General features: G+C 54.9%; 4 protein-coding genes across 4 annotated transcripts; 2 read left to right on the top strand and 2 right to left on the bottom strand.

The window, feature by feature from the left end:
* Window positions 1-1,148: 1,148 nt before the first annotated feature.
* Window positions 1,149-2,491, top strand: CGCS363_v000506 (Mitochondrial phosphate carrier protein 3; the record flags this gene model as incomplete). Its single annotated transcript, XM_036632355.1, has 4 exons — window positions 1,149-1,433; window positions 1,490-1,920; window positions 1,996-2,353; window positions 2,420-2,491. The coding sequence occupies 4 exons, from the start codon at window positions 1,149-1,151 to the stop codon at window positions 2,489-2,491; spliced, it is 1,146 nt and encodes a 381-aa protein (XP_036502930.1).
* A 933-nt stretch (window positions 2,492-3,424) lies between these two features.
* fft2 (ATP-dependent helicase fft2) lies at window positions 3,425-6,499 on the bottom strand (the record flags this gene model as incomplete). The annotated part of the gene is made up of 1 exon (XM_036632356.1): window positions 3,425-6,499. One exon carries the CDS (start codon window positions 6,497-6,499, stop codon window positions 3,425-3,427), a length of 3,075 nt encoding a protein of 1,024 aa, XP_036502929.1.
* Window positions 6,500-7,201: 702 nt separating this feature from the next.
* On the top strand, window positions 7,202-7,600 carry vma-21 (Vacuolar ATPase assembly integral membrane protein vma-21; the record flags this gene model as incomplete). The annotated part of the gene is made up of 2 exons (XM_036632357.1): window positions 7,202-7,406; window positions 7,467-7,600. The coding sequence occupies 2 exons, from the start codon at window positions 7,202-7,204 to the stop codon at window positions 7,598-7,600; spliced, it is 339 nt and encodes a 112-aa protein (XP_036502924.1).
* Window positions 7,601-8,212: 612 nt separating this feature from the next.
* Window positions 8,213-9,752, bottom strand: CGCS363_v000509 (Uncharacterized protein; the record flags this gene model as incomplete). The annotated part of the gene is made up of 5 exons (XM_036632358.1): window positions 8,213-8,883; window positions 8,937-8,984; window positions 9,060-9,167; window positions 9,229-9,309; window positions 9,374-9,752. 5 exons carry the CDS (start codon window positions 9,750-9,752, stop codon window positions 8,213-8,215), a joined length of 1,287 nt encoding a protein of 428 aa, XP_036502923.1.
* Window positions 9,753-17,077: the final 7,325 nt, after the last annotated feature.

Consider the following 17,077-nt stretch of genomic DNA (forward strand, 5'->3'; position numbering starts at 1 on the left):
CAGCAAGCCCGGGGGTGGTGAGCTTCAAAAATCAATTGCCCGCTTTGAGGAAGTGGCAGCGGGCGAGCACCATAGGTTCGGGCAGGCAAGTCGGTTTCAGCTGCAGAATCTGAAGAGCAGTTGACCACGAAGAAATTGACCGCAGATTCAGGTGTCTCCATCTCGCGCCCTTCGCGATTGTACTCACCCGCAATATCCGGCCTTATCGGCAATAAGCGGGCTTTGAGAAGGGTACCGATAAGGCAAGCTCCTTATCGGGCCCCCGAGCTCTCCCGCTGTGATGTCACTGCTACTCCCGAGCAATTCAGCGTTGATCGACTGACAGCTCACCAGGCCTTCAGGTACTCACCCAAGCTAAACTAGCAAGACGTCTACAAGCTTGCAACAGCTTTCCCCAGCGAGAGGAGGCCATGTACCGACGACATGTAGATGGCTTGGCCGGCTCAACCCGACCAATCCTGCCCCTTCATGTCCTTCCCCGGGTAATGTGTGTGTGTGTGCGACCAACCGATCGAGCTATCTAATAAACCTGCTTCTCTCTGGATTCATCTCGCCTTACCTCATCCTTTCCATGCGTGTTTCGTTCGGAGCAATCGGTTCTCCTTCCTTCCATTCTTTATCGCCATAGCGCCCCTCCATTCCAGAGCTATTGAGGGCTTCATCGGTGTAAGTGGTAGCTTTTTTGACTTTTGCGATGCATTCCTTCCTCGTCGCCGCAAGCAGTCGCGTGTCGCGTGACTTTGGCGCTTGTTTCTTTGGGACGCGGACGACGTCTTTCTCTTGTCTGGGATGAACGAAGCTTCATCGTCGTTCAGCTTCTATCTCGAGAGCATCGCAGCTTGCGCAAGCTTAGACTACTTTGATTAGAGCGTTAGCATTGCTGTGGTCGGCGCTGTTCTTGTTCACCGATTCCGCTGTCTCCAATCTGCGCTCATTGAGACTTTTTTCCTGGAGCTGCTGGTGGTATCGTCATCCTTTCCTCATTTCGTCATCTCCTCTGGATGCTACTTCCATCACTCTAGTCAGCCCACTATCAAGTCAATTGCTCCCGCCCGCCGCCTTGACAGTTGTCAACACAGCTAGACAACCTACGCGACGACCCAGAAGCTCACGTTTTGATAGATTATACAAACCCAATTCGCACAGCCATGTCGTTCCTCTATCCCAGACAAGATACCCTCAAGGGCTGCTTTGCCTCGCCAGTCCCGGGCTCGGCCCCGAAGGCGAGGCCCACCCGCTACCAGGCTCGCCCGGAGCTGTACGGCGCATTCTCCACCGTCGACGACGTCAAGGGCAAGGCCCAGAAGCTGAGTGCCGAGGCGACGGCCGAGTTCGAAAAGGCCAGCGCAAAGGCCCAGGCCAAGGCGGGCCACATTGAGCTGTACTCTGCCAAGTACTATGCCGCCTGCACGGTGGGCGGACTGCTGGCTTGTGTAAGTGAAATCGACCCACCATAGCAGCAACACCCGGAAGCTAAAGAGTCTTATAGGGCCTCACCCACACAGCCGTGACGCCGCTGGACCTCGTCAAGGTCCGCCGCCAGATCGACTCCAAGCTGTACAAGGGCAACTTCCAGGCATGGGGCATGATCTTCCGCAAGGAGGGCTTCCGCGGCATCATGACCGGCTGGGGCCCGACCTTCTGGGGCTACTCGGCGCAGGGGGCGTTCAAGTACGGCTTCTACGAGGTCTTCAAGCACGAATACTCGGAGCTCGTGGGCGCCGAGAACGCCGCAAAGTACAAGACCGGTGTCTACCTGGCCGCCTCCGCCTCCGCCGAGTTCCTCGCCGACATCGCCCTCTGCCCCTTTGAGGCTGTCAAGGTCCGCATGCAGGGCGGCATCCCCTCGCCGTACAAGGGCACCCTCGACGGCATCAGCAAGGTGACTGCGAAGGAGGGCTGGGGTGGTCTGTACAAGGGGTAAGCCATACCCATCGTTGTTTAACTTATGTGTAACAGAACGTTGGGAAACTAACGTACGGGGGCCAAATGCAGTCTCTACCCTCTGTGGGGTCGCCAGATCCCCTACACCATGATGAAGTTCGCCTCCTTCGAGACCATCGTCGAGATGATCTACGCCCGCCTGCCCGGCGAGAAGAAGGACTACAGCAAGGCCGCCCAGACGGGCGTCTCATTCGTTGGCGGCTACCTCGCCGGAATCCTTTGCGCCATCGTCTCGCACCCGGCCGACGTCATGGTCAGCAAGCTCAACGCGAACCGCCAGCAGGGCGAGGCCTTTGGCGCCGCCATGGGACGCATCTACAAGGACATTGGCTTCGGCGGCCTCTGGAACGGCCTGCCCGTCCGTATCGTCATGATTGGTACCCTGACCGGTCTCCAGTGGATGATTTACGTGAGTTTCCGAAAATTTCGTCCAACTTATAACTTGTGATGCCAGCGACTGACCAATGTTGTAAAGGACTACTTCAAGATCTTCATGGGTCTTCCGACGACCGGAGGCGCGGCGCCTCCCGAGGAGAAGCTTAAATAGACGGGATTAGAGAGAGGACATTCAGAAACACGACCGGCCCCTGGCTGCATATCTGGGTTGATGAGAGAAGAGATGCGGTGTGGGTTTGCGGTGTTTGCTTGTTTCGACAACCTGTACCATGAGTTTGTTTCCTTCGCCGAATCGAAACCTAATGAAATGTTGTCGTATTATCGACCCTTGATGGTTCTCGTGAATGTGATGGTTGCAATACGCCTCCAGGGTTGAACACATGGCGCCGATACCTCTGTGTTTGGACATTAATTGGCATGAATAGATAGGCGCCGCCTATTTTTCTTGTGCTAGAGCGACTACATTGTCTTGTCTGCTCGCTATTGTCGCCGTCGTCCGCCATTGTCGTATATAATCACTATAATTTATAGTCGTCCTCTATCAAAGAAAGCCTCAAAACTAGGAGCATCAAGTGCACAGAAAACATGGTTTTGTAGACGTCTCAATCGATGTGGATGGGAGACACCTCTCCTCTCACTACACAATTGTTCAGAGTTCTGTGGCAGCAAGTCACACCAGCGAGGTATGTGGTGATAGGATCATTGACCATGCCTCTGAGGCTTGTCTTCTCGTTTGATGCCTCATCTAAGTCTGATAATTCTCTATATGCAGCCGCTTACTGCGGGACTTCTAGACCCGTTTCCAACGGAGAATGCAAGAAAGCTGATGACCCTTTCCTTTTGTCTTGTTCCCAAAGTACTCCCGCCGTACCATGCCGTCGTCCCCTTTAAATACTAGCACGCATGCTCGTGTAGTCGCTCTTCATGAATTAATACAAGATAGTGTTCCTTGCTCTCAATGTTGTGGTATCGCGCCGCCAAAAAGTCAAAACACGTCCTTGATAGACAGGCTGATCATAGGCATCCGTGGGCGCAGAAAGCTTTGAGGCTCACCGGCAACGCCACGCGTAAGAAATCATACCAATCATGACGGAGTGAGCTGCTCCGTCATCATCTTGCGTACCTCCTTCTCTAGATTCTCCTCTGCCGCCTTGCCCGCGACCTCGTCCACGGCACCCGTCACCTTCTCGGCTAGCTCGATCTTCTTCTGGCAAGCCTTGTAAATGAGCTCCTCTATGGTGCGAGAGGTTAGGAGGCGAATGACTTCAACGTCACGGGTCTGGCCCAGACGATGAGCCCGGTTCTCCGCCTGAATGTCGTCTTGCGGGTTGTCTGACTGGTCAAAAATGATAATCTTGTTTGCCGACGTCAGGTTGATGCCCGTGCCGCCTGCGCCGGTGGTGAGCAAGAAGGCGGTGATGTCGGTGTCGTTGTTGAACTCGTCGATCAAGCTCTGGCGTTCAGCCACCTCCGTCTGGCCGTAGAGAACACAATGCCGGATGCCGTCCGTAGCGAGCACCTCCCGCAAGATCTCTATAACCTTGGCGAACTTGCTGAACACGAGCACGCGGTCGCCGTTTTCCCGGTACTGGTGTATAAGCTCCAGCATCTTGGTGACCTTGCCACTCTCCATCCAAGAACCTTCAGGAACGTCAAGATGGCTGATGCAATCGTAGTCGCGGCACCATAGATGCAACTCAAAGTCAGAGCAGTTCTGCAACTCCCCAATCAGATGATCGATCCGGGGTTGCTGCAGTTCCGATTGCGGTACTTTCTTCATCAAGATATTCGCCATCTTCTCGACCTTTTTGTCATCAAAGTAGCGGCGGAAAAGCTGAGGATGAATGGCAGCTTTACGAAGCTGCATCCAGCTGTTGTTCTGATCGCTCTGACGCCCGACATTTGTCTTCTTGACTGGCCCAGACTTGAAAAGGCGTTCGTACTCCTCGTACAACTCCTTTTGCGATGGCGCCAAATCGCAGTATGCGACATTGCAAATCTTTGCCGGCATGTCGGAAAGGACTTGTTGCTTGCGTCGTTGCAGGATGAAAGGTTCAAGAATCGTGCGCGCGCGGCTCACACGTTCACCATAGAGGAAGGCGCCATTGTTGACATCGCGGATGGTCACCTTCTGGCTGAACATATACTGCAGCTGATCCATGCGGCTCTTGAACTGTTCTGGGTCGATGAAGTTCAGCAGCGACAGCATCTCCATCAAGTTGTTCTGAACGGGCGTGCCGGTAAGCAGCATTCGCCACCCAGCCTTGATCCTGATCAAATCCCTGTAGATCTTGGTCTTGGGGTTCTTCATCTTGTGGCCTTCGTCAAAGATGGCGGTAGCCGGGGCGAGCTCGCGCATAGCCTCCAGGTCCTCCTCTGACCCGACTTGCGTGTATGTTGTCAAGACAACGTGGTACGCTTCAGGATCTTCAAGCATCTCGACCGCAGCCTCTCTCCGTTGAGCCTGAGAGCCCTGGTAGGAGAGTACCGAGAGGTCCGGTGCGAAGCGTTCAAACTCAACTTTCCAGTTGGAGAAGGTGGAAGGCGGCACAACAACCAAATTGGGCCACGGTCTCTCTCCTTTGCCGTTCTTTTCGAAGTCCTCGACGAGATGACATATCAAAGAGATGACCTGGCACGTCTTCCCAAGGCCCATTTCGTCAGCCAGAATACATCCATAGCCGTTCTTGTGCAAAAGCGACATCCAATTGAGTCCAAACAACTGGAAAGGTCGCATAGTGCAGTGTCCGTCCATGTACTTTGGTTGGGAAGGAATCGGAGGGTCCGAAAACTTCTGTCCCCGAAAGCTCGACGGCGTCGGAGGAAGATCGCCACTAGTTTGAATACTGCGCTTCTGTCCTTTGAAATCAAGGTCCCACGAGCTCATCTCCTGCTTCACCCGGTTGGCCTTCTTGTCGCACTCGGCAACCACCTCATCAATGGCGTTGACGCTCTGTGTGAATTCCATGATGGCATCCACCAGAGTCTCTCCGACAGCAACCTTGGGCGACTTGCGACCCCGGGCCCCTGCTTTCTTGGAGAGGGTGACGGCTTGGACCTCGCCGATGCTGTCGAAAGGTCTCTTGCTTTCAATGATCTTGAGCTCGTCTTGCTTAATGTTCGTCATGGCGGACAAGTCCTCCATCGTGCTGGTGTTGATGACTTGAAGAGCCTTATCCTCCAAGCTACCCTTGACCGCATCGTTCATGTCGTCCTCATTGTCGAAATCGTCGTCATCTCCATCGTCGGGAATGACAATCGGCTCGTCAACCCTGTCTTCCGCAAGCTCATCCACGCCGTCATTATCGTCTCGCGGCCGCTGCGGGGTCTGTTGGGACGAGACAGGAGATCTGTCAGGCCGGCGACCTTGCATCAATCGACGTCGCTTCTGCTTCGGTGGCGAAGGGGTGGTGCTCCGTGATGGAGTAGGCAGATTCGGCGTGTGACGCCCGAGGAGTCGGGACTTGGTTGGGACATTCGGCTTCGTAGAGCTCACAAAGCTGTTGTGCTTGCTCTTGAGATGCTTGCCATCAAGCAGATACTCAATGGCATCAGAAACGCTGTTGTTACAAGCACCCAATGCCTCCTTAAAGCAGTATGTCGGTAGGGTACGTCCTACGACGTTGGCAACCTGCTCGATCTTATCCTGGAGCTCATCGACCGGAACATATTGAAAAGACGAAACGTGCTTGTTGAAGGAAGTCCGGCTGATGTCTCCCCTGCGCTTGCTATCGCTCTCCTCGTCTGAAGAATCATCAACCACGACGGGCTCCTCGGCGTGTCTCTTGAGGGTCTTTGCTGTCGCCGGAGACTGAAAGCGGGTCCCAGCAGGCACGAGGCGATTGAAGTAGCTCGATACAACGGCCGGCTTCGGAGGCTTCGATTGGAAGGGCGAGGAGGCAGGAACCTCAATCACCGATCGCGACGAGGGAGACGAGAACGGGTCCTGCAGTGCTAACGGTTGTGTCGGTTGCGTGGCTTGTGAATTGCGCTTGATGATCTGTGTCGCTTGTGTCTGAAAGGGGGAGCAGGGAATCGTCTCCGCGAGCTCGTCGGCATCGCTACTGTGGTGTTGAGCCTTAGAAGATGGCGCTGAGCGCTTGTATGTAGACTCTTCCGCCGCGGAAGGCGAAGAGCTAAGATCCCAAGGAATGGGCATGGCTGGCGTAAACTGCTGTGGCCAGCAGAGGAAAACAGAGATTGGTTCGTTGAAGAAGAGAACAATGGCCGATCAACAAAGCGGGGGGCTGGTGTCGTGGGAAATAATAAAGAGATCTCAACAGGCGCTTCCTGGATGTGAAAACTGACTCTATAATCGCAAAGTGGGCGAAACTGTTGGAGCTGAGCCGGCAAAGATCGCGAGGAAAGAGCGACGGGCCTGGCAATTTGGGATTGCTGGCGTTTTTTGGCAGGAGCGGTCGAGATTTGAGGAGATGGCGGTTCGACGCAGGGCCTAGGTGGGATTTTTCTGGGGCAGATCCCCCCGTCCGTTGACACGGCAGACCGGAGAGACGCGGTCAGAAGAGACCGTAGCGCGTAAGCACGTGGCTCGCGTCATCAATTAAAAAGCCGTGCGGCACAGTGTCAACTCCAACGGTACCTGCTGTCTTTTGACTTCACGCCTCAATCTGGTGAGCTAACATACCTTGAAGAGGTGGGACTTGCGATTGACGACAGCTCCAACGTCCATCAATAACGAGACTGTCCATCATACTCATCGTCTCTGTCCAGCACCTTCAGTGTGAGTCATACTCTTCTTTTTTTCCTGCGATCACCACGCTGACCGTTATATCAGTGCAATAATTGGGACACATCTGCTGTTCACTCAGTCAGCCCCAAGCTCCGGCATTCCGACAACACAATGGCTACCCGACGCATCGTCGCTTCAGAAAAGACCATCCTAGAGAAGGATGATCGTGTTGGCGCCAGCCCTGCCGCCGGCGAGAAGTCCAACATCACCCCGGCCGTGCCGACGGATGTCATCATGAAGCTTCTCGGATTCACGCTCGCAATGATTGTGATGCCCATCGGAACTTATTTCGCGACGGTCGATTTTCTCTTCAAGGGTGGGTTCTAATTCATGGACTGAGCCGACGAGAGTCGGAAATGCTGACAAACAAACTCAGGCAACTCGACTTTCGCTGGAGGTCTCGCCGCCGTCGTAGCCAACGTCGTCCTGATCACGTATGTCATCGTTGCTATGAAGGAAGACCAGAGTGATCAGCTTGGCGACTGGAAGGAGGGGAAAAAGGATCGCTAGAGGCCGCGTTTGCATGGGCTGTTGTCTCACTTTGTAAATGACCACATGGAATGCAACTCTTCATGCCGAGATGCACTACGCCTACGCCAGTCACATGTTCCGAGATACGGTATGTTTCTCAAGCGAGTAATTGCAAATCTATTTTGCGGTTCCTTCTTACTTCTGCGGATCTGCAAGCAAGCCGTTCCGTCCCACTGGGACAAGTAAGAAGCGATTACCGGCCTCAAGTCTCCAGCTGCGTAACCGTAGGCTGTTTGTAGCCGCTGGGGACTGTGCCGTGACCCGACCATCTGTTTCTGAGATGGTTTTTCATACTCTCAATATCGTACGAATCGTATGCATGTACCGTCATCCAACAATATTAAACCGTCTTTTTGAATAGAACCAGATGTCACCTGGTTGTTCAACCTGTCCGCGGGCAACCCAGCCCATCCATGATCATAAGGACCGCCTCAAAGCGAAATGGCAATTCGCCGTCACCGGGCCAGCCCAAAGTATGCTACGCTGATCTCCGGCCGAGGTGCCATGCCGCCTCCCGCCTGGTAGGTAGAAAAAATGGGGGTATCGACAAAGAAAAACTGAAACCGTCTCATATCTCATGCCTCGCGCCCCTCAAGATGACTTGCTGAACCTGCGGGAAAACCAGCTCTTCCTCTTGGCAGGCTCGGGCCGTTGCTGCTGCTGCTGCTGTTGCTGTTTCGGCGGTTGCTGCATTTGCTGCGGGGCTGCCACCGGCCTTCGCAGCACATTCGAGTTTCCGGACACTCGTGGGCCAGTCTTGATATTGATCGGTTGTTGCTGCTGATGCTGCTGATGCTGCTGGTTGCTCGGTCCGCCGTTCTCGAAGTTGAAAGAGGGTGGCTCGGATGTCATTGGCTGGCTGAAGCCGATTCCGTAGTCGTTCGCGGGCGCTTTCTTAGGGGGTGGGACACGCTCGACAGAACTGTTGTCGCTGCTGGTCGGATCTGTGTGGTATCCCGCGTGCTCGCCCGAGCTTCCACTTCCAGCCGCAGACGTTACCGTTTCGTATGAGCGGTCCTTGTTGGGCAGGGGGTAAATATTCTGGTCGCCTCTCCCATAGCCACTCATGTGCGGTTCTGTTTGCGTTCGCGGTACTCTCTGGCGATAAGGCACATCGTTTCCGTTGTGATAGCCTCCTCCATGCTGATAATTATCGTAGTAGCTCTGTCGGTTGTTGCCCATGCCAAATTGGCTGCTCTCGGGTCGGTATGATGCAGGGCGACTGCCATAGTAGCTGTCCTGGGGGTAGCGAGGTCCACTGGCTGGTAGGGGGTTAGCGATATCGCCTGCTTCGTTAGATGATTGCAAGACTTACTAGCATAGTAGCTGCTTCGGCGGTTCCATGTCGCGATCGACTCTGTGTCTACGCGAAAAGTGTTAGACGCAACGGGTCTCCAGGGGGATGAAGTAGACATGCCTGAACGAATATAAGACTTACGACGGTCCCTGTCACGGTAACCTCCATCAATCGCGGCCTCGAAGCTGCGAATGGTGTCTAGCGGTCGCTCCCAGCGACTGCGGGTAGGGTTGGACCGGTCAGGCTCGGCTGCATTAGAGAATCAGCCCACACTCACCACCGACATTTTGCAATTTTCGCTACGACGTACCAATGGGATTGCCGAGACCATCCTTGTGTTGTATTGCGCGAAGAGGGGCGAGAGAAGTCTGTTCCATAGCCTGGACGGCAGCTGTTCATAGTGTGTTAGTTGTATGCGCGTTAACCAACGACCAACGCATGTCGAGGCGACTTACAAGGCTCGGCCTCGCTCATAGCGACGGTAGGATCTGCCTTGGTATGTAATCTCTTTGCTTCCTTCTCTTCGGGTGTTTCGTGAAAGTCGATCTTGTGGCTGCTTCCAGAGCTCTTGTGGGATTTGTTGGACTGAAAGCTGAAAGTCCTGGGCCTTGATCGGGAGCGCCTCTGCTGGTTCTGAGAAGAATGGCTCTGGGACTGGGGAATCGGGGGCGGCTGCGGGCGCTGAGGCTGGTCGTACTGCTGCTGGTAGGGAGGGAACTGAGACGGTGCTTGATACTCGTCGGGCTCTTGGGAGTAGTACTGCTGCTGGTTCGGCTGGTGATGCTGCTGCTGCTGCTGAGGAGGCAGGGCGGGAAGTGGATGATGCTCTGCCATGACGGGCGGCCGGGGGAGGGTGCTAGTTTTAATTGATCTGTCTCGCTCGGTGACGGGCGGTGGGCGCAGTGGCAGTGGGCAGCGGGCCTGGGTCTCGGCGAGCAAGGACGTTTGATGGAGCTATTGCGTGCCTTATCGCGGGTCAGCAAGGGGAAGAGTGGGCGGGCGGTTCCCAGGAGCTCGCTAGCGAAGCAGCCAAGGTAGTGTTCCCAGGGGGAGGCGTGATATGGAGCAGTGCAATGTGGACCGATAGAAGGGGCAGAAGGGGTGCGTGTGGTGTTTCCGGCAAGCTGCCGGGGGGGAAAGTGGATGCAGGACTAGCAGCAGGTAGTGTACCCGTAGAACCGGGCTGTTTCCAGTGTTCCACTGATGGAGATGTGATTGTGATGGGAGAGCAAGAGCAAGAAGCAGGAAGAAAGCGTGGTGTTTGTGAAGATTTGTGCAGATGTGTGTCCTCTCTTTTTTTTTTTTTCTTCTCGGAGAGGTGTCGCAAGGAGGCAGAAAAGCAGGGAAGATAGTGTCTCGTATGTGGCTGGGGGGAGGCGAGCTGGCAAAGGTAAAGTTGGCAAGGTACAGGCCCTTCTTAGTCGCGGGAAGCAGAAGCAGAAGCAGAAGTAGCAGCCTGTACTGGTGTGCCGAGCAGGAACGAACGGCCGGGCAACCACCACCACCTACACTACCACCACCACGACCACCACAACCACCAGCAAAGCTCCAATACCGACCTGCAACGGGGTAGTGCGATGACACCCACACGCGTGGGTGGGCGCGGTGAGGTGGGAAAATGGTGACGGCGACGGGGAGGGTGAGGATTGAGGTTGGTGGGCAGGGTTAGGTGAGAGATACGTACCTGTCTGTACCTGTGCCTGTAGGGAATTTACTGGCCGATGTTTGGCGACGGGATGCTGCAAGCTGCAACAGAAAGGCGGGAGTCTGAGAGTCTGATGGATTCTGATGGGGGCAACTTCGGGCGAGCGACGCCGGGATGCTGCTCCTGCTGCGCTGGGGTGCGCCGCCTTTGGGGGATGTTGCAGGGAAGGACGTGGTCCGCAAACGGCTAAGCGCCGCCTCTTTTTTTTTTCCCTTTCGATGGAGATTGGGGTGAGAGGCTGGGGGCGCTCGCTCGCACACTGAACTGGGCCCTGTTCACTGGGTCTGCCCGGACGGTAGGCGCCTCCTGATTGTCCGCGAATGTCTTGGTGATGCGATTTGCCGGTTTCTGCTCCGTCTGGTGTTCTTTTTTTTCTGCCCGCGTCGATTCAGTGCAGCAATTCGCCGATGCAGTCACTGGTAGCAGCAGTCGCTGTCTTTCTTCTTTTCCCTGCCGTTCACCGATGACTGTGCAGGACCTGAGCCGGATTCCAGTCAAGGTTGGTCTGCACTGCAATCTATTTTCGACGATCCGTTGAAGAAGGCCGGCAGTGCTGTTTGTCGGTTTTGTAATGATGGGCAAGTAAACTGGGTAGCCTGTTTGATGGCCGGGGGTGATCGGTGATCGAATGCGACGTCGCGCGTTCTCAGGCGTGGTTGCTTGGGGTGGGCGTGCGTGGTGGAAGGTATTCGTGGGCGGCGGACCCAGAAAACCGATGCTCCAGCGGATGGGCAATGACAATGCCAATGCAGACCACCGGGCTAAAGCAATGGGCAAATCAATGGGCGAGTGAGTGGCTCAATGTCCAGAAACGCCCCCTGCTGTAATCGGTTGTCGATGGCCAGAATGGCTGACGTCAAGCCGCTGTAATCGTCGCGTGTTTCAGAGCCTCTCGTGCCGTCGCTCAGACCTGACAATTTGACAACCCGAATCTTCCTTTTGCCTCACACTCAAATGTCCAGGTGGTCTCCCTCTTCCCTTTCGGCGCTTGGCGTAGGGTAGGGCGTCCTGATACCGGTCTTGGGTTGAGTGAGCGAGTGGGTGGTGTCTGATGTGGAATTGCGGAATCAGAATAATATGGATCGGATGGCTGCTCCTTGCTGCAGTCGGTAGGTAATTCGGACTTCTGCCCAAGAGCCCCAGCGTTAGCAACCAGCCCAGACTTGCATTGGATCAATATGCACCAGCTGAATCAAATGTCTCTTTCATCCCACGTCGCCGTCGGAATCGCTGTCGCTGCAGCGCACGGCACTGTGGCACGGCCTGGTGCTGCCGCCGTCCGCAGCTTGCTTGCAGATGATGACGGGGGAATGAGCCAAAAAGAAATTCCCTCCTCTGTGCGCACCTTATTTCCAATTCAACTCTTCTCCCTAGCTGCTGTCGATTCTCCTGTCGCCTTCCACGTACGTTATTATCCCGACCGTCGATGATGATCGGTTGTTGGCTTTTTGGCTCGCTGAGTCCGGGCCCTGGCGACGCTTTGCTGGTTAAATTGGTTTTCTATGATGGTGCGCTCTGGAAATTCAACGGCGTCAATAGTGTCCGAGACCACGTCGCGATGGCCGAATGAAGGGGCGATAAGAGAAACGAGACGGGCAACTGCGGCTACGAAAAGCAACAGACTGCAGAAGCACACGAGGGCGAGGAAGGCAAAATGGACAGTCGGCACAACAGCGAGTTGTGGTGGTTTTGACGCACACTGCCAGAGGTGCCCCGCGTGCTCTGCTCCGAGTGCTGCTCTGGTGGCTGAGGGCGGGTGGGTGTAAGTGAGGGCAAGGTGTGAGTGTGTGACTGACCGGCTGCAATGAATGGCGTGTATGTGCAGAGATGTGAGACCTCGACTGGTAAAGCAGAGCCGAAAGCATAAAAAGAGTCCCAAAGATACATTAAAACGTGGCGGGAGGCCTTGGGTATCTATACGAGCCTGCGAAAAACTGACCAGTCAACGAACAGCCGGCGACGTCGAACTATGTGCGACTGGTCGAGGGCTGAGCAGACAGCGAGAGAAGATGGTGTGTGTGGTGACGGTGACAACTGCATCACCAGAAGCAGTTAAGGCATGGCATGTCATGGCAGGCATAGGCATGCACGAAGTACAGCTGCCACCTGGGATACTTACCAGGTAACTTAAGGTAGGTAGGTATTAGCTTCCCTTGGAGATTCGGGGACCTGAGGTCCTTCCTTTCCGTGGTTGATTGGCCTTGCCTTAGGTTGCTAATACACAACCACGACCACCACCCCTTCCCGTCCATCATCAACAACCAAGGGAGGATACTGACACGACTAAAACTAACAACAACGTACGACGCCCAAGGTATCTACTCCAAGGTTGGATGGAGCTGGCCAACCAGTCTCGTCTCACCCTGGCCTCAATTACCGGGCCTTCCATCGAATGACAGGTCACGGAACCCGACGGAACTTGGGGATTGCCAGGTCACCGGCACACCGGGCACAAGTCCCTCATCCCCTTCTCCATGATCAGAAGACGCTCTGTACTCGAATGTTCTCAAGTCCCATCCACGATGTACAATGGGCATCGGCATTTCTGGAAGCTCACCAGTCCGACTTGCACAGCCGGCCCAGCAGGAAGCTAAAGGCATCTGGAGCAAGGGAAAGCAAGGGAAAGCAAGTGAAGGGCCTGGCCTTGCATTCCGTCCCAACAACCGTACCTTCGAACAAGCCTCCCTCCCACAACCTTGCCTTGCTTACAGGCTCCCACCTCACGCAGACAGACGTTCACACCATTGGGGAAACGTGCCTGGTTCCTGAAAAGCCAAAGGTACTTACCCTGCGCTACTATGCGGCCGGCTGTGTGCGCGTATGCCCGTCAAACACGCTCAAAGTCGCTGGAAAGAGGGGGAGGGGAACTCGCAAAAGCCCAAGCTTGAGCTGTTGGCGGAGGAAACTCCATTCCTCAGCCGTCCAGTCCATTACGCGTTTCGCCCCTCATCGACCATCCCACCCACCAATCCAGCAGTTTACGAGGTCGAGGTTCCATCCGCCTAGAAACCTTAGCGTTAGTCCCGCCGACGACAAGAACCGATCAGCCACCACTGCCACTGTTGCCCACCACACGATGTGAGGTTTGGGCAAGACATCGGCCACGGCGAAACGAGACACGGCGAGATAACCTCAGCTCAGGGTATTCGCTACATGCCACAGCGTACTTGGCCGTCGTGTCTAAGTACCGGCTGATCGGGCGTCCGCCTCTTCCATTCCGCCGCGCCTTGATCTCTGGCTTTACTTCGATCTTACTTCGATACCCGTGTCAGCCATGTACCTCGCAACCTGGTTCCCTCTCCAAAAGACCACGCAGACTGGTCAGCCATGTACGTGGGATGTAGCCGCATGAGAGATGTGCGTCGGGACAACTGTACAACACCTCGGCCTGAAACTTGACTGCTTTTGCATCATCCAAGCAGGCAGTCAACAGAACGACAATCCTTCCCCGACCTCCAGCGACAGCAGCGGGGCTGCATATTCGTCCACGACTTCATCTGCGACTCATGCTTTGGCATGTTTGGGCATGTCGCCCCAAACACATTCAGACAATATCTTTCGTCTGATACCCGTCTTCAATATGCCATCAGGAACGAACGGCATCGCGCCAAATGGACCCTTAGCCCGAGACACGCGCAAACACTTGGATCAGACGCCTCGGGGTTGCGAGGATAATGCCCGTCCCACCGCCTCTTCCTCCTCCTCCTCATGTTGTCTGTCCCTAGACCAGGCTGGGCAATGAGTCTTGGGTAATACCGACTACCACCCCTGTAGATCGTGGACGTGGGCTTCGTGTTCAGCAGTCATACGAAGGCTGGGCCACAACAGCGTGGCGATTTGGCAAGTCCCACCTGCACCCGCGCGCCCGAATTTTCAACTTGGCTGCCGCCAGACCGCCGCATAAAGCGTTAGTTCAGTTGTCGTCAACACCCGCAGGTTCCATATTGCCTCGTCGGGCTGCGCCTCAATTGGTGCTGCAGTCATGACGCGGATCGAAAGCCTACTCGAGAAGATGCGCGTACAGCAGATACCTGCGAGACTCTGGTACAGCCAAAGATCCTCCACATGGTATTCCGCGCGCCCGTCTATCCACCGCTCTCGAATCCGTGCCCTCAGTTCCACAACACTGAAGTCCAGCCCGTAACATCAGTTGCATCTGCTCTGTGGTCCTCAGTACTTAGCCAAGGATCCCGGGTCGATGCCGTCTAGATCAGATGTTAAGTTTTTTCTCTGCACTTTCCACGAGTATTCTCTGGGCCCTCTTCCATCTGTACACAAGTCATGTCGTGCACCTGCGGCCAGTCAAGGCAGGACTCCAAAACGCCATCTCGTCTGTGGACGTGACACTCCCGTCTCTCAGTTTTCATGTTTGTTCTCTTACCAGCCTTTCACAACCAGCAAGGAACAGAACGTGAAGAAATATTCTACTGAGCAGCTTCAGTGGCAATGTACATTGTCATTCTGTAAGGTAACTTGGGTTGCAATGCAAGTACTCCATCAGCAGGGCGTTGGAGGCCCGAGCTTCTCGTCAATCCTCTCTCCATGTTTCCACTGATCAGCCCTGCCACCAACCAACCCCCAACCCACTAAGGTTTTCCTGACAACCTGGACACCAAAATAGAACGGGACCTGCCAACCATCGAAATACGCTGATGATGCCTCGATACATTCTCCGACGTCCAAATCAGCCGAGCTCAGATATTCGAGGTCGTCTTTTCGACATCAGCCTTGCTTCCGCCAGGCAACCGGCCCAAACGAAGCTGAGGTGCACCACCACACTGAGGTGGGTAGTCTTTCATAAGTTTGCAGTGAGGGTGTGCCAAGCCTATCAAACGGGAGCCAATGGCATGTTACCTTGCTGGCACGGCCGGTGCTTCCGGCTACTAGGACGTTGGGAGCTGTACGAGATGCTCACGCAATTGCTGAGAGACCTCACAACGAGTACGTCCATCTCTAGAGACGCACATTCTATCAGTAGGCTGGACGACGGACTTCGAGCGAGCTGCCCCTCCCGCCGTCCGCGGGACCAATGGCCAGGCACCGCGCAAGCTCTGCTAGCCTTTATCAAGATTCCGTCGGTCTTGGAGGATGCAAGTTCGGCCTTTTTTGCACCCCATCACAGAAGATCGGGACGGGTCTGCTTCCGTTGCCCTCCACATCCCTGAAGATGCACCTCAACCTGTTTCGAGCACCACGGGCATCGTGGTTGGCAACGCCTTCGCTATTTGCAGGTTAGCCCCGGGTTTCTTCACCGATTGGTTGCTGTCCCATCTGCAACTCGCACCGTCGCCCATCCGTCGCCGTGTGCTAGGAATTCCCAACCGCATCTTCATACTTGTGTCCTGTCACGTCCGTTTCCACGGCTGGTCTTCCATTGCGCTTCCGGCGGTACTAACAAGCTGATTCTCCAGCGATTGCACCACCGAGCACGAATTGACTTTTGGCAACTCCTCGTCCTGTTCGCCTGATTCTTGCTCCTCCACACGCACGGCCGGCAAAAGACCGATCTCGATCATACCTCCAGGCGCCAGTGGCGGGCGGTAGTTGACCTCCGTCCCAGCCCAGAGAAAACCTAGTGGCTGCGTCGCGCGTTTGGTGGGGGCAACAGGAGGACAGGAGCAGACCGGGGGGCGCCCACGGACGGAGCCAGAAAGCAAAACCTTGGCATCCCGTCCGACCTTTCCCAGCCAAGGACATCCCGCCGGACCTTTTTTATCCTATCTTTTTTCCTTCCCCTGCCCTTTCTGCTGCTTCTCGAGGCCTTCCTGAAACCCAGCACTTTGTCAGTTGGGGCGCTTCTGGCCAGGAAAACCTTACCAGCCGGGTCCGTCCTCAGACCGCTGACCCCGAGGGCTCTGACACCAGAACCCTTCAGAATAATTCCATTCCCGCTGCCCTCTTGCCGGACTTTTTTTTTTTTTTTTTTTTTTTTTTTTTTTTTTTTGTCGTTGACGTGTGTTTTAGAACGCGACGCGTTCAACTAACGGCTTTCGGGGGTGTACCATGGGGATATGTTTTTGATGGTGTTTTTTTTTTCTCCTGTTGTTTTTGTTCCTCGGTTGTTTTGCGCCCGCCTTACTTCCGCCTTGCTGAACTCACGTGGACTCTCACTTGGGTGATGAATTGAGTTGGTCTGATGGTGCTGTCTGTAACTTGTCCTGACTAGAGACTGAGTTTTGACCATCATTGTGGCTGTTCGTCGGACGACTTTGTCTTCTCGCACTACTGAGTAAAGTAGTGGTATGTTCCTGGGGAAGGATGATGTAGGTTGTTGCAGATTGTTCGGAGTTGCAGCCGAAAGCGAACTCCTCCGAGAAGTATATCGCGAGTGAAGCTTCAGAGGCCCGGGATCGAGATGTATTCGACCCATCTTTGATGTGTCTGTTCGCCGGTTTTGTGATGATCTGGAGGTTTTTGTTGCTGACGCTTACAATCTGCCTCGGATGTGTTCCGC

The sequence above is a fragment of the Colletotrichum siamense genome (assembly GCF_013390195.1).
Source record: "Colletotrichum siamense strain Cg363 chromosome Unknown KSG_Cg363_contig01, whole genome shotgun sequence".
Classification (NCBI taxonomy): domain Eukaryota; kingdom Fungi; phylum Ascomycota; class Sordariomycetes; order Glomerellales; family Glomerellaceae; genus Colletotrichum; species Colletotrichum siamense.